The sequence below is a fragment of the Scatophagus argus genome, chromosome 17 (genome assembly GCF_020382885.2).
Source record: "Scatophagus argus isolate fScaArg1 chromosome 17, fScaArg1.pri, whole genome shotgun sequence".
In the NCBI taxonomy this organism is placed as follows: domain Eukaryota; kingdom Metazoa; phylum Chordata; class Actinopteri; family Scatophagidae; genus Scatophagus; species Scatophagus argus.
In genome coordinates this window covers 18,819,497-18,845,324 of record NC_058509.1, presented here as the reverse complement: position 1 = coordinate 18,845,324, position 25,828 = coordinate 18,819,497, and the positions used below count along the sequence as shown (strand labels likewise).

Genomic DNA, 25,828 nt, shown 5'->3' with positions numbered 1-25,828 from the left:
AAACTGAATTAGTGACTGAAAACAGGTGCATGTTAATTAATACCAAAGATTCGAAGTTCGTGCCAAAGTGGTAAAATTTTTCTGTGGTCTGTCCTGAGGATCAAAAGAGCCAGGAGTCACAGTGACAGGGTCCATTGTTTTTTGATGTTTAATTCTGTAGCTTCCCAGCAGTTCTCTTTATGAATTTAAATCCATCATTAAAAAAATTGGATTGAAATGCACATGTTTAGTGTCAAAGCACCTCTACAAACTTTATCTCACATGACCTGTCATAGGTTTGTGCAGGATAAGGTTGCCGCATGTGAAGCCTCTAGACAGCCTAATGTGCCTCTTCTCCTGACGATTGAGAGCTGCAGGTCTGTGTGTCTGTTTGACTGAGGAAATACACGCACACACATTAGCAGCAGCAGCAGCAGAGAACTGGCCTCAAACAGGATGGAGCCTGAGCTTTGGATGAATTCACACAAAATCAGGCAGTGCGCCATCATCCTACAGGATTGTTTTTGTGCTTTGGAATGAATGTAACTGAAAATAATGTTTTGTTTCTCTCATTCACTGCTTGGTTCTGTTTCACGCTGGTCCTTCTCTCCATTCACTGTCCTTCTTGCACATCTGCCACAGCAGCAAATGACAAATTCTGCATAGTATGGCTTCAAATGAAAGTTCAGTGATAATATAAAACCTTGTCTTCCACCTCCAAGCTCTGCCTTATTGTTATTTTTTGATCTATGGCTGAGTGGGAGATTCTGTCTTAAAATCCCAGAAAAGAATGCGGATGGAGACAACCTTTTAATCAGAAATGCTTCCATCACCTACAGTTTTGAGTAGCAGCTAGCAAGCAGCTGTTCATATGAACATATTTAGGTTTTTGCTTTCATTACATTTTGTCCCCTCAACAGTCTTTTTTTTGTTTTTTTTTTTCTCAAACCACAGCTGTGATGCTACATTGGAATAAAGTGGTTAAAGTTGTCAGGCCAGAGGAAATGCAGTGTAATCAAACCACTTCAGTTTAATGCAGTTTTGTTAGGAATTTGCATAAAGATGCAGTAGGCTAATTTATTTTTCCTTTAACATCTCTGGGCCGCTGGGCCCCCTTCATGCCATACACGTATAGAACATGCACACAGGTTATGAAATTTAGAGGATGTGAATGAATAAAATAGAGCAATGTATACAGTTGTTTACGAAAATGATAATAACAAAAAGTGGCTTCATGGATTTGTGCACACTTATTACTTTGTTCTTATATATATTGATCAGGACATGTGAATCATACTCGAAACATTTGTTGTCCCGATGTCTTCCTGCTGATGAGGGTGTCGCATCAGAATGCTAAATGCTGCTGGCGTAGAGCTGCACAGGTGTGACTGAAGTGGCTGTACTTGTGAAACATGAAAAATGGTTGACCTTTACTGGATGAGTAAAGGTTTATTATTTGAAAAAATATCAACAAAATGTGCCTCGCTGGACACAAACATCATGAATTTTCCCCAAAAGATTAATCTTGAGTCCTTTATTTGCCTTAACCCCACACTTTAAATAATACAACATCCATCACTCCTTATTATGTGTACCTGTTCCATCTGGTTTAGAAGGTGGCCTATGTGGGCTCACATCTGTCATGGTATACAATTCAACCTACAGTATCAAATGCTCTCTCTTGGCTGCGCTGTCAGGAAAGCCCACTGGGAAGCCAGCTCCTGCACTCTTTTTTGGTAGCGAGCATGAAAGTGTAATGTCGCACGCATTAGTCTTTTCATAATTCATGCCGGATTAAACCACCTAACACGCACTGGCTCCAACACTTCTCGACTCCACTTTGTACAAAGCAGACCTCAGCTGTTGTGGGCAAACCTGAGTGTGTGGTTTTTACTGGATGACAGGTTACACAAGCAGATTTTTACAACAAGCGTTAATGCCTCCGACGCAGAAACGCTTCCACTTTTATTCTGCAGCCTTTTTGTTTCAGTTTATCTGCTGTACCAGGGCAGCCATTTGCTTCACGACATACTCCAGTTAATTCACTCCCTATAGTAAACAGAGATGGGAACACTCAACCTCATTGTCCCCAGAGTTTTGCTGAGGTTGTTCAGCTTTGAGATCTACCCTAATTATGTTATAAGGGCCTCTTGTTTTCTCTGTAGTTGGCTGCTGTTTCGAGTCATCATCAGTCAGTGGCACTGTGTGGGAGGCCTCCACACACTGTAGTACACAGGGGACATGTGCGGCTAATGAATAAAGATAGCACACACTAGACTTTCATATAAGAGTGAAAAAATTGCGAAAAAGTCCAAGCAAAAACGCTGCCACATGTCTTGTTAAACCCACAGGAACAACAAAAATTCGGTCTTACTCAGGAAATACAAAAATTAAAATGACTTCTGTTTTCCTCCACAACATTATTTTATGTGTTTTTTGTTTCTTTGCCTTACTTGATGTTTGTATTCCTCAGCCCCGGTCTTTGACTATGAAGACATCCCCTCTCCACTGAGCGAGTCGGAGAGCACCATCACTGTTCTGCTGCGCCCTGCGCTGGCAAGGGGGGCTCCTGTCAGGTACAACTAATACACTGTTCACTCCTACACCAGCATTCGTACAGCGCTCACCCGCACTGTGATATTTATAGCTGCAGTCAAAAAGAGCTCTCCGGAGCAAATAGCTCTCTAGGCTTGTTGCATAGCAGATACCACTTTAAGAACAATGTTGGAAGAAAATGAGAGGTTTTGTGCAGAACGTATGAAATGATTCAAATTAATTACCAGGGATTCATTCTTCAATCTTGCCACATCGGATCACATCAGGATACTAAATCTGATCCTGTCCAGATTGAGTTTGGAGGAATAAAAAACCCCAAAACCCCAGCATTCTCTGTCCTGAAACCTGACTCGTCATGTTGGACAGTTTTGGAATGACAGCACATACCAAGCAATCACATGCTGACGGGTTGACAGCTGTGTCACAGTAACGAGCACCACACAGCAATTTCAGTCAGGAATCAGTCTGAGTGAAAAATGGAAACGCTATGCTATGAGAAAAACAGGAAAAAAAAGAAAAGAAAGTCCAATCCTTCGTAGAAGAATGAATTCCCCTCACTCAAACATAACAGTCCAAACAGGAATATATGGCGTGTGTGGCATGTGAGACGAACCACATAGACATACAGAACATGAACACTCTATAAAGGCAGCCGTGAATATCAGAGCCTCTGGAGAGCTATTGACTGTGCTGTTGGCAATATAGACAAGCAGTACACACATGATTTTTCGAAATGAATATGCATTTTAAAGTTTGTCATAGTTAGTCACAGTAGTACACAAGGATGACTCAGATTACTGTGAGATGTACCCAGTTACTGAATACAAATTTCACAGCAAATTTTGAAACGACTAATAATAACTCATTATCCATTCCAATCCATTAGAAATGAAAAATGTTATCTTATCTAAATGCTTTCAGATTGCCTTAAAATCAAACATTGAAAACGTTGTACCCTGATGACTTAATCCTGATTAAAAATGAAAACTATCTAGGGGGCTTTTAAAAAGAAAGCTATTAAAATGCTAAACTGTTTCCATGTTTACAGCCTGACTGACATTTGACCAGCCGTCTTTTGGTTTGTCTTTTTGCCACCAGACTTCAATGTAATGACTAATAAAAACTTTAACAGAGCAATGGAACAGACGTGTGAAGGTTCAGTCTGGGAAAAAGCAGTTTACTATTCATTCCTAACTTTAGGTCCACTAATTTGTTTTTTCTATAGTTTTCAATCAGATCATACAGTCTTAATTAGCAGATGGAATTTTTTAAGTAGGTGAGGACTGAGCAATGCCATAAGTGGACTTACACCAAGTGGAAATGTAGGAATCAGTGAGTCAGAAATACTTATGGACTTTGTGAGACATGTCTGCCTCCTTTTGTGCTGGCCCACTCACAATTCTTTGTTTATTGCCTATCGTGCTGGACCTTTGATCTTGAATAAAAATCACATTCGGGCTTTTGAGTAATAAGCTTGAGAACACCTGTTGTATAGCATGACAGCAATAGATAGCTTTGCCTCCACGGTACTTTGTGCTGTTTTGTAGTACTAAGCCCTAACACTGTGCTCCTCCAGTGCCTACCAGGTGGTGGTTGTGGAAGAGGATGGTTCCCGTCAGGTGAGGAGGAGGGAGCTGGGCACCATCGACTGTTTCCCCACACCAAATTCCCACAACGGGCCGCAGGCCAAAGGGGCCCCACATTACTACACAGCTGAACTGGCTCCCAGCAGCTTGCCCGAGGCCACGCCCTTCACCGTGGGTGACAACCACACCTACAATGGCTACTGGAACAGTCCTTTAGACCCCACAAAGAACTACCTCATCTACTTTCAGGCCACCAGCAACTTCAGAGGGGTAAGACCTATTAAGATGCCTGACAAGGCTTTTGTTTCTCTTGTGCTCAGACACAGTGCTTTTATGTTTTAGCAACCTTGACAGTCAATTTAGATTTGTGTGGAGCTAGTCAGAAGGCAGGAGGTAGAATGCTGGCAGAGCGAACAGAGAGAGCAGGAAGTCTTCTGAATAAACAAGGGTTTATTTAATACCAAATGGGGTGATGTTTTTAATGCATTTTCAGGTCAGCTTTGGCTCGACCGTTTCTCACTGGTAAACCTTGGATTTGCACCATTTCTAAATGAAAATCCATCCAAGTCGCTGAATGAATATCTGTTGTGTTTGAAAGATAATTACACGCAGAACACAGTGCACGCCCCTGTATTTTTTGGATTAGTCCAGATTCCCTCATTGAAGCTCTTTTAGTACATTTTTGTTTTTTTCTGTGGGGAAAATCAAACTCTGCCTCCCAAGCTTAAAATGATCTGAAAAGCAACTCCTTGAGCAATTGAAAAAGTGACTGAAGCATGAATAAGGAATGTGCCGGCCAGTGTGCGCAGAAGCAGTGAAAGTAAATGCTGTTTAATTCATTAGGTCCATATGGAGCTTATGTGTGCCTGGCTGCCTGCAGTTTCTCATCTAGGTATCAGTGTCTGACTCATCAGAGGACAGCCAGTTTCCTCTGGGTGCTTTTAGGTGGGTCCCTAGAGTGGGGCCTTCACAGGCAGGATGTGGTCAGGGTCTCTGCAGACAGGCTGACTAAAATCTTCATCATTTGATCTGAAATCAGCAGTTTACTTTTGCAGTCATTCTTGGTGATTCTCCCTTAAGAGCAAATTAAAAGCTTTGTTGGCACACGGCAGCTCCGAGACAGAAATCAGCAAACACAACAAACCAAGTAATATAATTCATGTGGATGATTTTCTTTTATGTCCTGCAAACATTTTCATCTCCAGTCTGTTTCCTTCATTATAATTTGTTTTCAGGAAAGATGGTATGCTCAGGGAGAGAGAAAAAGAAAATTATTTTGACAATTACCCTGGATAAATTAGATGTATGGGGCTTATTGTGGACCATGCGCTGCCCTTGAATTGAAACACTAATTGCTTTGGCAGATAGGCCTTCAGTGGGGCTTGAAAAATCCGTGATTGGTGCTGCCAGTTTCTTCTGACAAACACAAGCAGGGAACGGTTTTTCTCTCTATCCTATCTGTACTCAGTATCTAGATTAGCTACCGCTATCTGTTACACTAAAAAATCAAAATGCTGATATTTAATTTTCAACCCTCTGTTGCACTTATCATTATTCATCCTCTGGGATTTTCTGTCACTTATCCTTGTTTTAAGATAGGCCTTTATTAGTCCCACAGAGGGAAATCTCTCACTTGACATACTGACTTGATATACTTGACATACTGATATACTTGATATACTGACTTTTTACTGACTTGATATACTGGCAAGTGTATTGGGTAGGGTTGAGTTCTTTATTCCAGCTTCAGATTCACAAAACACTCACAATCACTCAACTAACAAATCTGTTACTAAATTTTTTACATGCCTTTGTAGTAATTTATATCAGCTATAGCTAACTGACAGGAATACTCTGTGGAAGTATCTTGCTAAAACACCGACATCACTTGTTTACAAGTTTTTACTCAGTTATTTAATGACGAAGGATGCACTGGTGTGCAAAATCTGAAACTTTGTACCACCATTATATGACGGTCAACGGACTGTTTGAGACCAGCTCATACTCCAAACAAATATGGGGCAGCACATCACCAGAGTAATCAGTCACTTCTGCTAGCTGTAGCTGCTGTTAGGTAGTTAGTCAGATATCTACAGCTAACCGTCCTATTAGCAGAGGGCAGACTGGAAGCTGTATTGTCATTATGGCATCCTAAGGTACAAAGTGATATTTAGTGCCATAATGTCAAGACTTGTTATTAAATTAAAACTCATTATTTCTTCACATTCTGTTGAGAATATTAGTTATTTTCGAATGCTTATTTAATCTAAATTTGCACATATTTTATCTTAAAAGCTGCACGATTCAGACATATTCAGTCATATTACCACTGGATCAAAAGACTATATGCAACGTGAAGGATTTGTTGCTCATAGTGATAAACACGCAGTGAATTATCATGTAACTACAGTTACACCCAGCTCTAGCATCTATTAAATCCAGTGTTAAAACAAAACCGACTAACCGAAAGTAACCGTTTAGAGTCAGTCTAACCGCTCTATCATTGTTTGCAAAAAAAAGTTCTGAAATACTGATTGTATGCTACTTCTCAGCACTGAACAGTAGAAAGTTAGCAGCTAGCCGGAGAACACAACTGTGCGCTGAGCAGAGCCAGACACATGGCTGCAAATGAATGCTAACGTTCTGTGTTTCATCTGGATGTGTAGTAGTAACAGTTTGCTATTCACCATAAGAAATATTAAGGTGACAGTGCTGCATATCAGTGCTGTGTTTCTTAGCTTGCTGCTATTTAGTCAAAAATACCAAGTGATGCTGCTTTATGCTCTCATTACATACCATATTGATATTTTAACTGACTCACTTGTTCTGAATCTTTGAGTTTTTGATATTCATAACTGTATTCATCTACAAATTTTGAAAGCTGAGTCTCAGTGAATTCTGCAAAAGGATAAGAAAGCATTCCAGTCAGATCCACTACCGAAAATCAAATTTGATGCAATCAAAATACATGGGTGGGGGAATCTTAAGTATACTGTAACCTCTTCTTAACAAGACTGGAAACTCAGCTCCCTCAAATTCCTTCTTTGACAAGCACCGGTGTTTCTGCTCCAAAAGGCCAAAAACCCACCTTGATAGAGGACAAGATGACACATGACATACTACCTGCCACTGCTTTAATAACCCTTGGGTGGGAGTAAATATGACTTATCTGTCACTGTTAGAGATGAGAGGAGATGAGAATCCACTTGAAACACATTTCCAATTAAAAAAGGTAATTTGGCAACCGTTTTAGGTGAAAGGGTTTTGACTCCAATCTCAGAGCACAGATTAGCATAATTACCCATAAAGACTGATTTAAGTTCCTTAAATCTTAATTTGGTAACATGCCCCTCCATCTCCCAGATAGAGGTGGCCATTTTGGGGTGGGTGGTTGAGCCAATCAGTGAAGCCGAGTGCGGGACCTCACATGGTGAAGGGGAGCGTAGGTCTCTCATATCACGAGGAGATGTCATCCTCTCGCAAATTTCAATTATTTCCTCCACATAGCAAAGGCCTGGGTGACTTTGACACACGCTGCTGCCTGAGTTGCAAGTTTTCAACAAGGTTGTGGATTTCAACAGATTGACTCATAATTAAGTTGCACTGTGGTCATTTTTTTTTTCCTTGTTAATCATTCATGGCACCAAACAAAATGAATTAACTCGGCCTGTTCTTTTGCTCACAGGAGACGAGGATAAACTGCATTCGGATTGCTCGCAAAGGTAACACTTATCCTTTTTTCAGTTTTGAGTGTGCTTTACATTTTCACATTAATAAGTCATAATCACCTTAATTATAATGTGCACCCTAAACTTGGCTACATGACATTGTCTTCTGGCCTTTTTTTTTTGAAGTCGCATAATTGAATTGCTGTACAGCACAGAGAGACGTGGTTTACAGCACAAAACAAGTTGATGGTGCTCTTCTTTTAGTACAGGTGGAGCTGCAGCTTTAGGGTAAATATTGGAGGAAGTTAACATTATAGTGAACCAAAAAGATAGCGGAACTTCCAGGTTCTTTTCCAGAAATGAGAAAACCTCATTCGGAGTAACACTGATATTTGTAATAACACAAATCACTATAAATTCACTCTTGAAATACTGAGACAGCAATGGTAATTTTTAAGAAATGATTCATTACTTTTGTTTAGGTAACGTGTTGCTGATTAGGTAGTCTTTAACTAATGTAATTTCCCCACACCCCTGGGTGCTAAACGTTAGCAACTTGACACAAAGTGAGGCTGACAGAGAGGACCGAACAGTGTTTTTCACAGCTAAGAATAAATTTAGAGTGTTGGTGCATGACATAGAAGAGACCAAGCTGTGATGATGTATGTACAACACCATTGTAGCTGTACATTTTTAACATGCTTGAACTGTAGATGCTAATATATTTTTCCAGCAATCTCACAGACACACTTAGTTTGGAGAAGTTCAGAATGAAATGCTGATAAATTATTTATTTTTAACAGCTTCGTACAGCTTATGATATGATCTGATTTCTGTTATTGTATAGCATGGCTCAAAACATGAACAAATACATACAGAGATTACATTTTATTATCTAGTCTGACAGGATCACATTATAATAACTAGTTAAGATAATATTGCACTTTTATGAAGGTGCCTCATGAGCTCCGTTGTTAAACTGTATCATGAAGTGTCACATCCCCACGTCTCAGCAATTAAGATGTTGAATAAAATGTTATCATTATCTATTGCAATGAGGGACTGAAAATGAGAATCTGATTATAAAAAGCTAGAATTTAGAAAATGCTGCCACAATAGAGACAGCACTGGGGGTGAGACAGAGGCCACCGGTTGCGTTCTCCTCTCTAACAATGCTGAATATGTCAAGTTGTGATGCTCCAAGTGATCATTACCATTGTGAGAATTTTTTTTTGTTTGTTTGTTTTTTTGGCGGTTTCAACTAAGTGGTACAGAGATTTCGACAGTTATCCCGGAACAGGCTGCTGTTAAGGGGATTTGACACAGGCTTGTTTTGGGTGCTGCAGTCAGGAAACCCCGTGCCAGCCTCGCGTCTGCAGAGACACCGAAGGAAAGGCGAAAGCAAACATGCATCTCGCTCTCTTCCTCGCAAATCACTGACATTTTGGCAAATCCCTCTTGGGCTCCGATGGCTTTGAAAACCAGAACGTATCCTTTTTTTTTTTTTTTTTCTCCCAGAGAGAAGAAGAGACCAGGAGTGTTTGCTTGACAGACAGACACAGATAGAAGGCTCTCAGTTCAAACAATAGGGGAGAGGGAGAGAGACAGGGGGTGAAATGAAGCTGTTCCCCTGTTCCTCCCTGCTGAATTATGTCTGAAGTTTGTAGTGCTCTTGAGAAAGGTGGCAGTTAAATTGGATTCCTCTCGCCGAACTCTTTCTTATCTGAAGTGCAATGACATCAAGGCATTCCGCCTGGCTATTGTCTGCCGGTGTGTCATCGCAGGAGGCTGCAGAGGTTGCAGGCATATTTATAGGAGACATTTTTTACTGTAGCGGTGCATATACGACTGTGGCAGGCCCAGAGGACATGCTGATGTTACTCCAGGGGTGCCTCAGAAGTCCTGTAAAGACCCTTACAGGCTGCTCTTCATTTCCTCTCACCAGCTTCCCACTCACAGATGCTGCCAGCTGTGTTCACTGCTGCGCTTGGCCAAGCTGCCGCAATGGTGGGCGGGTGTTTTTTGTTTTTTTTTTTTCCCAACATTGGGACCCTTTTCGTTGTCTTGTTTTTTTTGTCCGCAGATGAAATATGAGCAACATTATCTGACACTGAAGAACAGTCAGAACGTGTTCATTATTGTCTTGAAAGATTCACCATTCAGCTACAAGAGGGGGCTTGAATTCATGCTCAGCCAGCAGAAAAAGCATCAAATTCACATTTAGCTTTCGCAGCACTTGAAAGATCTGCCTAAAATCCTGTGTGACAGCTCAGTGGAATGACATCATACCAAAAATTCTAAAATAATTATTTATACTTTATTTACCTCAGACCCATTGGCTTACATTCAATTAAGTTTTACTTATTAGAAAAGACAAACTGAGTACATGCTATTGATTGCTGTATCAGTTGCAGTTGGTTCTGCAGTGCTATTGGGGTACAGCATTAACATATTGCAGATGAAAGATTAAAATCTTTATAGCAACTCCCCTCTTTTCCCATAGATTTTTAATGTGAGACATTTCTGAGAAATGTTCAGTGCCACTGATATAATTAGACAGCTTTGAATAAAAATCCTGCAAATTAGAAGTGACTTGTTTTGTGTAGATGTACATAAATTTACCTCCGTGAGACACTGGAATAAGAGAGTGAGACAGACAGAGACAGTGTTTCTGCTAAAAAAAAGAGCAGCCTGGCCACACATAAATAAGACACCAGTGTGTTTTCTCACAATGCATTTTTCGTATTTCGACTTTTTATCACCACCGTAATCAGGCTTTTCTTGTGTCATTTTAGGCACCAGCAATATAGAGAAGAAAATATCAGGTGGCATATTGTAATGTTCATGCTTTGTTATAGCTTTTTCATGGGGGGGCGCTCCTGAGTTGTTACGGGTTTTGTTAAGACTACGAAGGAAAGAAAAAGTTCAGAGTGAAAAACAGATAGCGAAATGAAAATGTAATGTGGTTTTTGAGAAGCTAACTTAAAAGTATCTAAACATCTCAAATTGTATTGGAGTGTTATTCCAAAACTTTACACTGGCGGCGAGGATTTAATATTTTTTTTCCACAAACATGGCTGCTGCACATCCGTCGTTCCCTGCATTATGCTGGAGACGATGTACAAGACATCTTTGACATACCTACTGACACCAGGGAAGCGAAAGACTACAAACGTGCAAAAGACAAGCTGAGTGAGTACTTTTCCCCTAAAATCAACATCGCCTATGAGACTTATAAATTCAGACAAGCTAAACAACTAGCAGGGGAAACGCTTGACTCGTATCACGGCAATTAGCAGAAACCTGTGATTTTCCAGATGTTTTTTAATTTAATTTTAATTTTATTTACTTTATTAATCCCAAGCTGGTAAATTACTTCCCTGCATTTAACCCATCACTGATTGAAACACACACACACACATGCAACATGCAGTAAAACACACAGGAGCAGTGGGCTGAAACTATCAAGCGCCTGGGGAGCAAATCGGGGGTTAAGTGCTTTGCTCAAGGGCACATCAGCCGGCTAATGGAGGAGGGGAGAGATCAAGACCATGGTCATTGAAACGTGCGCATGCAATAAACTACAGCGTCAAGCCCTACAGAAACCGGAGATGACACTAGCCAAACTCCTCTCACTCGGCAGGACCATGGCACTTGCAGAAATTCAGGCATCGTGTATGGAATTAACACAACAATGTGCAACACAAGGACGTCCGAAGGAAGATGTTATGGCTGTTGAGATGGGGAGAGGGGCTGTAAAGAAAAGATGCTATAACTGTTCTGGCACTTTTCCCCACCTCGAAGGAATGCCATTCCCAGCACATATGTAATGCTTGTGGAAAATGAGGACATTTTGCAAAGTGCTGCCCCTCCGGCAGGCCACAAAGCAGCATCAGAGATGTTGTGCATTATGTACATACCAGTGGAAACAGTGGCACAACATCTCAAGCAGCAAGCACTGCAGACACAGAGTCTTCTGAAGAATATCTGTACACCGTTATCCAACCAAGAACAAATCTCCCACAAAAAATCTCACAATAGCATGGGAAGATTTGCCTCACCGGTAGAGTCCAAATCACGATTCACAGCTGCACCTTTCCAAGTACATCATGGCAGTAATGGCACTTTACTTGGCTTCAACACTGCAAGTCAGCTGGGACTAATTAAAGTTGCTAATGTACTCGACATATCACCGCATCAGCAACTGCAGCCTACAACATCCTCAGATCAGACAGAGGTGAATGCAGTAGCTGATATCTTCACTGAGCATGCTGACCTTTTTCATGGGGAGGACTTTCAAGTCAAGCTGCATATAAGGAATGACATTCCTCCAGTCACACAGCCTCACAGAAGAGTACCATTTCTCAGAATGAGGGCTGCACATGATCAAGCTTCGAGGACCACATTTCAGCAACTCAAGGAAAAAAAAAGCTCACTCTCAAGACCAAATGCTCATTTGCACAATCTACTACGGACTTCTTCGGATACACATTCTTAGATGGAAGTTTCTCTCCAGATCCCAACAAGGTTCAGGCACTGCACGATGCTACTGCCCCAACCAATGTCAGTGAAGTCCACAGTCTTCTTGGCATGGCAAATTACAGTGCTCGCTTCATCAAGACTTTAACTCAACCTTTAAGGTAAATTACAAAAAAAATGCTCACTGGACTTGGACAGATGAACACCAGCAGTCCCTTGATAAAATGAAGCAAAGTCTAACAAGTGATGCTGTCATGATTTACTTTGACTCATACAAACTAACTGAACTGGTGGTTGATGCAAGATACAAGATAGGTTTATTTGTCACACACACAATCATACACGGTACCATGTGCAGTGACATTCTTTTTGTCCGTGCTACCAAAAAAATAGATAAGTAAAATAGAATGAGTAAAATTAAATATTATTAAATAGAAACCTTATAAAAATAATAAAAATGTGAAAATGTGAAAATGTGCAGTATTTACATCTAGTGCAGGTGGGAGTAGGATTGTCTGATTAACGCTGGAGGAAGAAGCTTTTCCTCATCCCCTCCGTGTTGGTTCTCAGGCAGCGGAACTGACAGCCTGATGGCAACAGGGAGAAGAGTGAGTGTCCGGGGTGATGGGGCTGCCTGAGGATCTTCTCAGCTCTCGACCTGCATCGTTTGATGTAAATGTCCTGCAGGTCGGGTAGATTTGTTCTGATCGTCCGTTCAGCTGAGTGGACTACCCTCCTCCTTTGTGCAGCTGCCCATCCATGTGGTGAAGCTCCCACTTAAGATGCTCTCAGTGGTGCAGGTGTAAAAGTTCCTGAGCAAGTCCAGTGGTTCTTGGGGCTGTATTGCCACAGATGAATGGCCCACATGAACCAGCCAGAGTGATAAGTTATGCGAGCAGAGATTTGCCCCCCCCCCATTGAACAAAAATATTCACAAACAAAAAAGTTTGGTTCCCTGATATTGACAAACAGGTGGAAAACATGACAGCTGGCTGCATCCCATGTCAGGCCGTTGTACCCCATCACACATCAGAACCTCTCCACATGTCTGAGGTACCATCATCAACGTGGGAAAAAAGTTGATGTGGATTTTTGGGACCCATTCCCCACTGGTGATGAATACTCCAGATATCCAGAGGTAGAAATTCTACAGTCCACATCAGCCCGGGCCACAATCCCAAATCTTGACAAAATGAGCTTTACACTGGAGATTGCGCTTGAGGTCAAAACAGACAATGGCCCACCCTTCCAAAGCTCAGAATTTGCTGATTTTGCAACATACCTGGGTTTCAAACATAGAAAGATCACTCCTTTCTGGCCTCTGGCCAAGGCAGAGGCTGAACGTTTTATGCATACCCTTGAAAAGGCAATACGTGCTGCACATGTTAAAGGCCGCTCCTGAAAACAGACTCTGTATACGTTCCTTCGCAATTACCGGGCCACGCCTCACTGCTCAACTGGTACGGCTCCGACTGATGTGCTGTTTGGGAGGCCATTCAGAATCAACCTACCTGGATCTCCTCTTCCTTTCCAGTCTCAGATTGATTCAGCAATACGACAGGCAGATGCTCTGGCAAAGAACCGGATGAAACAGATTGCTGAGAGGAGGCGCCATGCTGCTCCTCTGACACTTTCTGACTGAAAGTGGGTGACATGGTCCTGTGTCATCAATCCCCACCCATACAAGGTCATTGCTGTCAAAGGTACCATGGTGACAGCTAAACACAACAACAATGTCATCACAAGAAACTCATCTCACTTTAAGACTCAACTGGTAGATAAAAATCACCTGTCTAAATCAGCGACAGTCATGAATGGTTGACAGGATATCATGGACTGGACTGAAAAATTGTGTTGGAGTCTTAGCATAGTATACAGGTTGTGTTGCTTGATGGGTCAAACACCTGCAGTACTTTCACCCAGAATATGAGTATTTGAACGCCGTCTGAAAACTAAATGTTGACCTACTATTACTGTCATTTGTAAGTTCGCTTCCGTAATGTTAAATATGGCACATAAGTAAACTTACAGTTCAGGTAATTCCTTACCCAGCCTCTGTTTGTTCCTCTGTTGCTCACCCTGAGGTTTCTTCCATTTTTTCCTGTTAAAGGTTTTTCTGGGAGTTTTTCCTTAGTCGATGTGAGGGTCGAAGGGCAGAGGATGTTGCTGATGTTATGTTAAGCCCTTTGAGACAAACTGCTTGTAAAAATGGGCTATACAAATAAAGTTGACTTGACTTGACTTGACTTGACTTCTGGATGGCTTAGGCAGATGCTGCTTGCACCTGAAGTGTCAACAGCTACTATGGCTAATGCATGCTTAGATGGCAAACAAATATTTTTATCATAATATATCATAATAACAAGTCAATTAAATCTAATAATCATACACAAATACCGGCTTTTGACTTCAGGTGGTCTCTTGTGTCACCGTGACTTCACCATAAACCTTTCCCAACTGCTGGTATCTACACTCCTGCTCATAGCACAGTCGGGCAAGGCGTGAACTCGCAGGTAGTATTTAGTCACAATCACACATCAAAGCAAGGGGTACTAGCCAATTACAGCATAATAGTATGAGTTAATCACAGCACAGCAGGGAGGGACTTGTTATTTGGAGCTGAGGGTCGAGGTAAGGGAGCCGGACTTAAAACAGCCAAGGAGCTGCTTGAATTTTCTTACTTGCATTGAAGTAGACACTTAAACTGTCTATGTTCATTTACACGAAAGCATAAGGAGGTGCCGAGTCTTTCTGACAGTGCTCTGAAAAAAGCAACGTAAAAATGAATGGAATGATTTAGTGACAGAGAACATTGTTTCTTTGAAAACCTCATAGGAGTAAATTATTGAGAGAGACATGCTGATGAATGAAGTGCTCCACATTGAATTTAACTAAGTGAACTAATGTAGTTCAGTTTACAATCTGCATATAATATATATGTAATACAATGCGATTTGCCTGATAAATTGCAGACCAGTCATGAATTATGATGAAACATGCATCCCATTACCTTTACCTCCCTGCATGGGATGGATTTTTTTTTCTTTCTTTTTTTTTTTTTTTGGTGCAATGAAATTAACCGTGATAGCTGCTTTCCAAATATGGCCCTGAAAGCAGAATGACTCACCCAGCATGATTTGTGTGATTATGGCAAGTCTGTCAGGCTGTATTGTCTGCCAGAAGCTACCGTCACCAATTCACAGCTTATCAAGCCAAACTCAGCACTCTGCCTTGCTGTAAAGGCTTTTTTTCCCGACAAGAAGCAGTAACTCCCCCTGCAAAACATCCCTGCTCTGTTAAAATACAGAGATGCTGTACTGTCAAACTTACCAAGACAGCCCTGAGACCCTTAAATGATTCCATCTACCTGCATTTTCTTTTATTCCCCGCCTGATTTGTTTTCTCATCAGCTTGTTAATGAAGAGCATGCTGCCAGATGTGTAATAATACACCTTCAGTTCATTTAGACTTAATAGCAATTTTTCACCTTTGGATAACACGCAACAGGGAGCCCAGATGATTCATAGAGAGAGCAGGATTTCATGCTCTTGGCTGGCAGAGATGGCAATGCAGACAGAAATGCACTGAGACCGTGATATATGAGTAGGAGGGAAATACCTGCAGAATGGGAGCATGCATCAGTTCAGTGAGTCTCTCCCAAACCAAATATGTTTAGCTCCCCTTTGTAGATGCTCATGTGCACTGACATAGTGCTCCAGCTCTTTTTGATGCTGTTAAGAGAGCTATTTATTCTACTGCAGCCTCAAGCCATTTTACATGGTAATGCATGAGCTTGCTGACTAGTTGGAAACACTGTCCTTTGAAACCTCCATGTGGATCTGTGGTGACCTCTAACACGTCTCACTCCCTCCCTGGTTTGTGTGAATTAGCCTGGTGGATGTAACACCACAGAGTGATGGTCCTCACCCTGTCAGCGCACTGCAGCAACCATGCTGGGCTTGCTGGAGGAAGCTCTATCAGGATCTGCAGCAATGGCAACCTGTTTGAATCCATTTCTAATCACATATTTTGTAAATTAGAGTTAAAAGTGAGGTGCTGTCTTTGAGTCATTACGATGATTCTGGAATTATCACCAGGCATTACCAATGCATGACAGTAAAGGCCACAAGAAATCCTACCTCGGTGTGAGGGAGACTTTTTTAGGGTGCAAATTGGTGCACATACAGCAGATTGAAGACACATGTGTCCAAAAAGTATGAAATGTATGCAGTGTCCTCAGACCTTCCCACAAAGGAAGAAGAAAAAGTGTCAGTGGCTTGTCTACTCCTGTCTACTAACAAAGCAAAGCAGCTTAATGATGTGAAAATTATGTATGTTATATATTTTTAAGTTTTTATATATATATAGATATGTAGATCTATAGGTTTATATGTGTGTGAGTGTGTGTGAGGAGATAGTACTCATGACATTGTTAATTTACAGGCTGTATAAAAGAGTAAAACAAGAGCAGAACCAACATAATACACAAATAAAAAAAAACACCAAAATAGTTACCAACTTTTGCTATAAACTCTTCAAAATGATAGTATAGAAATGAGTTGTCAGTGAATGAAAAGTGCATTGCACAGCTGACATATTATTTGTTTTTTTATTTTAAGTGTATTTCGGTTAATCAATGTTTCCTACTCATGGACATTACTTATGCAGGCCACCTTATACTAACAGCTACCAAAGTATTGTAACATTTTTTATTTTCAATCTGTCAGAGAGAATTTGACCGATTAAATGTTGGATTCATAGACAGAAGTATTGGGACATGTGACCATTACATCAACAGGGACTTTTAATGACATTGCATTCTAAATACATAGACAGCTTCCACTCTTTTGGGAAGGCTTTCCACAAGATTTTGGAGTGTTTACGTGGGAATTTTTGCCCATTCATGAAGTAGAGCATTTGTGAAATCAGGCACTGATGTTGGACAAAAAGGCCTTCCTGACAGTCTCCATCCCAGTTCATCCCAAAGCTGTTTGATGGGATTGAGGTCAGGGCTCTGTGTGGGCTGGTAAAGTTCATCCACACCAAACTCATCCATCCATGTTTTTCAGGTTTCATTTCATCATTTGGATGAAATTAGGCTGTGTTAGCGATAAGAGAACAGCAGAGTTTTGGGATTTCCAACCCAGCAGTTCTTCAACACTGAGACCAGCATAAACTGCCAATCTTCTTGACAATAGCTATATTTGTTTCTGGTATTTACTTCAAAATGACTGTGGCAATGATTGATTTATGACATCGAACCACTACGTGTAGCATCTTGTTTTTTGGTTGTTAGGACTGGATTCACTTGCTGTCTTTGTAAGATTCTCCTCCTTTTCCTTGCCTCTCTGTCATGCTGTGCAGCCGCCTGTAAGGACTCGAAGCGTGCTCTGGAGGTATCCCAGCATTCCGAAGACATGGGTTTGATTCTTGGGGCTTGCGTCGGAGGTCTGGTGGTCTTCATTCTGCTTCTCGGAGCTGTCGTCATCATCGTCAAGAAGGGGTGAGCTGCCATTAAAGTGTGTGGGTGTGTGCGTGTGTGTGTTTTAGCTGATGTGAGATGGTTAGACCTTTTCAGAGTCAACCATTTATGGTCTAAAGTCTTATTGTTCCTGCATAGCCTATCCAAAGGAGTAAATTTATCTCTATCCCACTTGGCAGCTTGGGTCTATTGAGGAAAGCATTTGGCAATAAGAGTGAATTACAGCCAGAGTTAGTGGAATGGTAGAGCATTAATCCTTAACTCTGCCGCAGCCAAGCTTTTTTGTTTCATCTCATCTTTTAATTTCAAGGTCTGCGCGTTGGCTGAGCATGTTCAAATGCAGCCTGCTCGCATTGGAATCTTTGGCTGCTTTCCACCTGCAAATTACCTCTGTCGTCGATCGCACCTGCAGTGTATTCTTCCTTTGCTCGCTGGGCAATGGTGGAACACTCATCTGAGTGTAAAATATTTCATCAAGGGGCATGTTATTCCATTGCCCACTCAATTACATGAGGCGAGCATCTGTGAGGTGCCAGTGGATGGGCTAGTAATTGGTTAGGAAGGTTGTTTTTGCTTTCTTTTTTTTTTTTTTGAGAGAGAGAGAGAGGGAGAGGAACTTCTCTGCAAAAGGAATGTTTTGGCAGAGAATAGAGAGAGAATGAATGGGATGTCTGGAAGAAGGCAGTGACTGATAAGATTCACTGGGCCAATCTCAAAGGCACAATAGGAGACAGCTAGACAGCCACATGGGGGCAAGGGGAGCAGACATGTATTCAACCACTAGATATTGTTACTGTGCATGTACAACTTTACACCATATATGTAAATATGGTAAGGATTCTGGTCGTCTATACTACAAGATGAACAGTGACTGCTACACAGTAATTCTAACAGAATGTGTAAAATTTAATGTAAAATGTATGTATTTTGATTTAAATTCATTTATATTAGCATTTTGTAATAAATATCATATAGCCACAATTTCTGTTTCTGTCCATATGATTACATGATCAATTTTTTTAGTTTCTATTTTCTAATGGATCTTAAATGTGATGGTCAAGGATTTGTGGTACAGGAAATAAGCGGAGGAGTGAGAGTTTGGTCTAGACCTGCTCTAATTGGAAACTGCCATGAGACCACTGTTGTTGTCTCCTGACATATAATATATAAATAAATTGAATTGAACTGAGTTATTTCTCAGGTGTACATAGGTGAGTATAGGGAGCCATAATGTATTATAAGCCCCATCAGCCAACCTCTAGTTTATAACTTCTTAAGAGCATCGCTAAGACACTAACTTTCAATTCATTATGTTATACTGTCACATTTGTAATGTTTTATGACTGTTGACATAGTGCCTCAGAAGGGCTTGTGTGTCTTTGAGTGGAGTTCTAAAGCATTATAAGACAGTATGATTGCACCCGTAATGCGTCATAGTAAATGTTAATTTGATTGTCTTAAGTGACATCAGTGCACTGAAATCATGTGCACTTGCTTTATACCAATGTATTGTCTGGGCTCTAATCCTGTACACAGCACAATGTAAATACAGATTAAGGTGAAAAGTAAAAAGAAAATGTTTTGGTGCGCCGCAGGTCCTTTCTTCATTCTCTATGCTTTGATCTTGCTTCATGTGTGCTTGCAAGGAACATCCCAACGCACGGAGCATCTTCATTTACCTTTCTGATGCCATCTTGATAAACCATAGTCACCTCTCTTTTTTTTTCTCCTCACTCTCTGTCTCTCTCTCGTTTCCTCCTCCTTCATGCTAATCAGAAGGGACTTCTATTCTTACCCTTACTACCCGTAAGTTACTCCTTTCTCCATCTGCCACCCTGATTCACAAAAACCATCTTCCCCTTGCTTGCCCTTGGTAGCCCCAGGATTACTAGAGTGGAAATCAGCATTGCTATCTCCACCTCATTTTCCAGTATAACCCCCCCCCTCCCCTCCTTCCTTCCTCCTCCTTCTGCCTTCACCCCACTAGCTCTGCCACAATCCCACCATCACCCTCCACTCTCTTTTGCTATCACCAAATCACACTTTCTCCCTTGTCCAGTTTCAGTCTTGTAGTCCTTATATTTCCCCCTCAGTCCAATTTCTCATCTCCTCACCCACCCTCCTTTCCTTTCTTCCTTATCTCTTTTGCCTGTCTCTCTCTTATTCTGCCCCTTTTTTGCTGTCCTCTGTCTATTATTACTCCCTACCTTTCCCTCTCTCTCTCTCTCTGTCCTTCCACCTCTCTCTCCCTGCAGTAGGAAGAAGGTGGCCATAAACAAGGCAGCCATGTCCTATAGGCAGGAGAAGAGTCGGAAGCTGAGCTCTATCGACTGCAGCATGACAGAACAGAGCACACTTCAGCAGGATGAGAGGATGGCCCACTCCTTCATGGAGGCCCATGGCTGCACTGCTCGAAGTAAGACAGCAAGGAGCATATGGGTACTCTTGAGGAAGTGTCTAGAGAGATGGAGCTCCCTCCTTCCTGACCTTCAGCCATGTTTACTTCTGAACATGTATCTAATCTGTTCTGCCAGACCATAAGGTGCTCTCAGCAGAGAAATCTCCTGCAAGTCTCTTGTCTGTTTGAATATTCTGCAGTGCCAGTCAGCCCTCACGTCTCTGCAGAAACACTGACTTTATTTCCTTGAGCTGCCCCCTAGACTTTTCAGCCGAGTTTACGTTGATAAAAAAAAGTAGCAGCGTGCTTGTCGCAGAGTGCACAGTGTCTTGAACTGTGTGTGTCCACTTTCTCAGATGAGCAGCGTAGCTCCGTCAACGAGTCCAGCAGCTTACTGGGTGGCTCGCCGCACCGTCACTGCCGGAGGAAGAGCTCGCCTTATCACACCGGTCAGCTCCACCCCGCTGTAAGGGTGGCTGACCTCCTCCAGCACATCAACCAGATGAAGACCGCTGAGGGATATGGCTTCAAACAAGAATATGAGGTAAAAAGGAGAAAAGAAAGATACATTATATTAATACTCAGGTGAACTTTGGTCTTGGCCTGTTTTTCATAGTTTCAACTTTAATTACAACTGAGGGGAATTGTGCTTCAACATGTAATCACCTGGTGCTTCCAAAAAATCATTACAAAAATTGATTGATCTGACTGACCTGCGCACAGGCCTGTGGGCTGTTGCACTGACTGTTCTATGTCTGTTCAGTCTGTATAAAATATAGACTGAGCCTCCGGGTCTGAAAAGGGAAGCCTAATGAGCCTAATTCTCACTTCATCTATTACCATAGTAAACAGTTTCCTTGTGAGTTTATGTTTCAGACGTTGACTTCAGTAGAATTTTTTTTTTTTTTACATTAAAGAAGCTTTCCCCTTACCACAGTTAGAAATGGTACAAGCGTGGTGGTAAAAACAATCAAAGTGCATCAGCAGCAAACAAAAAGCGATCATTAAATTGTCAATCATTTTATGTCTCACATTTGATTGTATACAATACAACCATGCAGTCGGATTCTGTCACTTCTCTGTCCTATTATCTAAAGGATGCACTGGGTAAGAAAATGGGACAACATTTTGGCTACAGTTGACTTATGATGTGCTCCAGTGATGCTATTTAGTGTGCCAGAAAATGATTAAGTATGTCCCAGCACATAATGTCAAATGCAGTATGCTAAAAATATCAGTCATGATGTCCTACTGCAACGGTCACATTTTGTATTATGCAAACTAGTACGCTTCTCTGGCTGTTCTGGCCCTCAGTCCTCAGATGCATGAGTGTCAGAAGTCAAGGCACAAGAACCCAGAAGCAGAGACAGTATTATATAAATGGAGATGATCAGAGAGATGGTGGCAGAGGGCAGGCAAGCGGCGAAGGGTGGAGAGTGGCTAAGGCTTGGCGAAGCTGAGGGCTGCAGGCTTGGTGCGGTGTGGGCTGAAGATGCTGGCGCTGACAGTTCGAGGCACGGGAGAAGAAAACGTTGGGAGAACACACGAGAAATTATTCAAGTATATGAAATACTGAGTGGCTGAGAGAGTGACCACTTAGCAGGTGGAACAATGTGGTGATTAGCTGAATAAGTTCCAGGGAGTTGATTGCAGAGAGATGTAGAGATCGCTTACCTGTTTAACACCCGATCATGAATAACAAGCTGCGTTCCGTATTTGAACTGTGTGCTGTGCCCTGCTTAGAGGCACAGGAAGTATTTCTACTAACAGAACACATTTCTATTATTTATTTGTTATTTGCATCTGTATTCTTTGATATTCCAATTGTGAATGCATTATTTAATAACCAAGTGTATTGGTGTCTCTTGAATACTTGAAATTATTTAGTAAGCTAAATGTTTCAAGGAAAATTTGAAATTATGTAACATATCAAACCCAACGCTCAGGAATCATCAGCCAGTGAGAGGTCAGAAAAGACAGATTGATAAATGATGTAGTGTTTGGCCTCCTGTTGTTCAGTCCTGCAATTAAGGCAGATTTTTAAATAGATCGAGAATCAGCAAACCAGATGAAGCATGACATAGTTTGTATTTGTATTTGGCACTGTTATACTTCAGTTTACCTGATATTTGTCGGTATGAAGCTCCAGTTATGTTGTATCTGATCAATCTAATCAGCTGCAGTGTTCAGTCAGTTACTGATATCCAATAAGGGGTCAGCTGGACTTCTGTGAAGGAGGCTCCTTGTATCCTTGCTCCGATCCTTTTCTGATCCTCTAAGCAGAAATAAGTGCTTTGTAACGCATTAAGCCGAATGAACTTGAATTTCCGTTTCAAGCGGGGAAAAAATAAGTAAGGGGATTGAGATGTATCACTAGACAGGGGAGGAGGAGACACAAGGGAGACAGGAAGAAAACAGATAAACAGCACATTGTCAGACAGTCCCAGTTGGAGCCATAAGAGTTAATGCATCAGGCCAAATAGTTTCTGTAAGTGTGGTAATTAATCCTGAAATGACATTATGTTGTCTTGGTCAATGTCAAATTGTCGGAGATAACAAAGAGGGAGGGGGGGAAGATCCCATACACTGAGCTTTGAAGATTACTGTGAGGCTCTGGTGCCTGGCTCTTAAAGATAGATAGACAGATAGATATCCTGTATTGATCCCAGCCTGGGAAATTTCACAATTGCAGCAGGTATGTACATTCACTCCACATATATGCTACAGAAATATATATAAAACATTTTTTTTTCTACAAATGATAAAAGGGAAATATATAACATATCTACAGAAAAATAAAGTTAAGTATTCTAAAAGAAATACCACTAAAAAGAGTTCAGATTTTTGCATACAGAATGCTCCCCAGCACCTACACCTCCCTTTCTCCAGCTAAGAAAAACGAGTTCAAACAATTTTACAGCTGGCATTGTTTATAAATTACTGGTATTTTTTATTTTTTTTTATTTGAGGTGCAGTTAGTGTACAGAGCCTGTCTGTGTTACTGCAGACAACTGAAAAGCCTAAATGGAGCGTTTAATATTCATGAGCAAGCAGTAATGTGCTGTTTTACTTCATCTGCATTACAGAGATAAAACAGATATACTGAACTTTCTGGCACTGTGGGGACTAATTATGCTTTTCGAAGCTACCCCTTTCAGCTTTCTCTTTACTTTAATATGTAGTCCTCCATATCAACCTGTGGTGATGAGGCTTTTTGCACACGTCTACCTGCAGGAAACCAGATGCTCTTTTTTGATTCATTAAGATCCCTGAGGGGCTAACAAATCTCCCCCCTCCAAAATCAATGTATGGGTCGCTTTTTCACTTCTCAGTCTGGCTACCCGTCGCCTGGAGAAATAAACAAGATGAAGGGGATCAGCGTGCACACCACTGTCAGACTTCATAACCCTTATTTCCCCACAGGGTCGTGCTGCTGCCATTGATCAGACATGTTGCAAGGCATTGTGGGGGGTGTTGAGAATGAGTCAGGCGCCTCTGTGTGGGTAGGACACTGTTTGCGTTGTGCTCGAGAGCTAACATCTGGAACCAGAGCCAGTGAATAAATATAATGACAGAAAGTGTGTCATCCTCCATGACTGATGCAGCGCTTCTATGGCTAAAGTCATGTCATTTTGTTTTCACCTTAACTGTAGCACCTTGTCAACACAGTGGAACAACGACACGATGTAGCGCTCGACCGATATTAGATTGAACAGTATCGACATCTGACGGCTCATTTGTGCACATGTGCTTTTGATATAGCAACCTTTTGATAAGAAACCCCTGAGTTTGATTAAAGCTGTGACAATCAACATTTTTGTCTTAACAGCAGATCACATGTTTAATTTAAAAGGTTACACTAGTGGAGACAGACCCCCAGGTGGAGAAGAGAGTCTGTAACCAGGCAACCAGATGAACCGATGAACAAAATATCCACAAGGCCTAACGTTTATGTTGGATTATTTACACAATATTATTATCTATGTATCATTAACATGGTTTCATCATAGTTCATTGTTGGATATAATTATTTCAGTAAAATGTTATGATGCTTGTGGGGTTGTTTGCTAATGATGCCAGGCCTCAGTGAACCTAATCTGATGTAATCACACCTGAACTATCCTGATGAAGCAGATTATCTGGGTTTTTGGTTGTTAAATTCTTCATAAACTGAGGGATTTCTGAAGTTCAGCTTTGATCGCTGCTTAGTTATTCATGAATATTTACTGTCACAGAGTTATTTTGAAGTTTGAAATCAATTATTTATGGCTTTAAGTGTTGAGCATGTTGAGTTTAGCTGATGAGCTAGCAGAGAAGACACAGATCGTGCTTCGTGAAGGTGAACAGAGTGTTGTTGAGGCTCCATAAATACAAGGTGCCGGACAAAGGCGGGTTTGTTATGCGGGATTAGATCAGGTATTACCTGTACAGGACCCAGTAGCAGATGTAATCCCCCAATCAGCTTGCTTTGTGCGGCTCATTGGGGTCTCAGGTGGTCCCAATTTGCCCCAGCTGCCTCACACAGGAGGGGGATTGTTTGGCTGCAGATGAGAGACAACGTGATTCAATACAAGAGCCTGGATGTGCCTACCGATACAGCAAGGAGATCAGGCTGTGACTTAAAAGTCAACAGAATATTACACGACTGAAGCCAGGCCCGTCAACACTGATATTCGTGTGCTTTCTCCACCTGCACTTCTTTCACTTATAGTATTGATTTATATTCAATGACTCATCTTGCCGCGGTTGCAGATTTAGTAGATGGCTGTCGTAAACAGCTGTCACAAATTTATCCGTTTAACACTGAGGTATTATGAAGCGAAGGCATCTTGGAGGAGCGAGCCTCACACTGCGTCTAGAATGAGAATGAGTGCAACGGGTCGCCTCCTCCTTTTCAAGGCCGCAGCCATCTCTCAGTGCTGCGTGCCTTCTCTCAGTCTCCCCCCACCTCATGCTTTGGCAGATGTCTGTTGATGAGTTGGCACGATGCTACAATGGTGAAGTAACTCAGACAACCTTAGGATATCACTTCTGTGTTATCAAAGTCACTGCTATTGCGAGTTTTATGATGCATCAAAGACACATTGCTTGCTAATTTTTTTTTTTTTTTTTAAACTTATAATCTCTCATTTCGCAGAGCTTCTTTGATGGCTGGGATGTCACGAAAAAGAAGGACAAGACCAAAGGAAGGCACGATAGCTTGCTCAGCCGTAAGTACTTTTGGGATGCTCGAAATAAAAGACATTAATGCTGTTATTCCTTGGCTCTGTGTCAGTGCGCTTTTACTTTTACTGTAGGTTACAGCACACCTTAACATTTATGGCTTTTCATACATACACTGTAAAGTAGATTACCATTTAACAACACTACCGCTGAGTCTTACAAGTCTGCCAAGCCTGCCAGTAATTGTTTTTACACTCAGCTGAGTGGCTGTTATTTAAAAAAAAAAAAAAAAAAGGATGACTCTAGTTAGAGAATACAATTAAGGGTTTTTTAATTGAGCTTGATTTTTTAACAGTGGCTTTAATATTGTTTCTGAAATGTTGCGAGTCAGTGTATCTTAAATCGTAAAACATTGCCTTGGTGTTTCGACATGTACTGAGTAAAGAGAGCTAAAGACAACTTTCTGCTGTCTCTAACTTTCTCTGTGATTGTTCATCTTAAATGCCATTTTTTCCTG

At 41.4% G+C, this 25,828-nt stretch overlaps 1 protein-coding gene across 1 annotated transcript in view; it reads left to right on the top strand.

Moving 5' to 3' along the window:
• Nucleotides 1-25,828, top strand: part of ptprua (protein tyrosine phosphatase receptor type Ua) — a 186,547-nt gene that overhangs the window by 130,813 nt on the left and 29,906 nt on the right. The window contains exons 11-18 of the mRNA XM_046417582.1: nucleotides 2,453-2,555; nucleotides 4,112-4,391; nucleotides 7,807-7,843; nucleotides 17,633-17,771; nucleotides 19,527-19,556; nucleotides 20,009-20,166; nucleotides 20,505-20,692; nucleotides 25,286-25,358. Coding sequence (XP_046273538.1) covers nucleotides 2,453-2,555; nucleotides 4,112-4,391; nucleotides 7,807-7,843; nucleotides 17,633-17,771; nucleotides 19,527-19,556; nucleotides 20,009-20,166; nucleotides 20,505-20,692; nucleotides 25,286-25,358 — 1,008 coding nt within the window. The remainder of the gene's footprint in view (nucleotides 1-2,452; nucleotides 2,556-4,111; nucleotides 4,392-7,806; nucleotides 7,844-17,632; nucleotides 17,772-19,526; nucleotides 19,557-20,008; nucleotides 20,167-20,504; nucleotides 20,693-25,285; nucleotides 25,359-25,828) is intronic.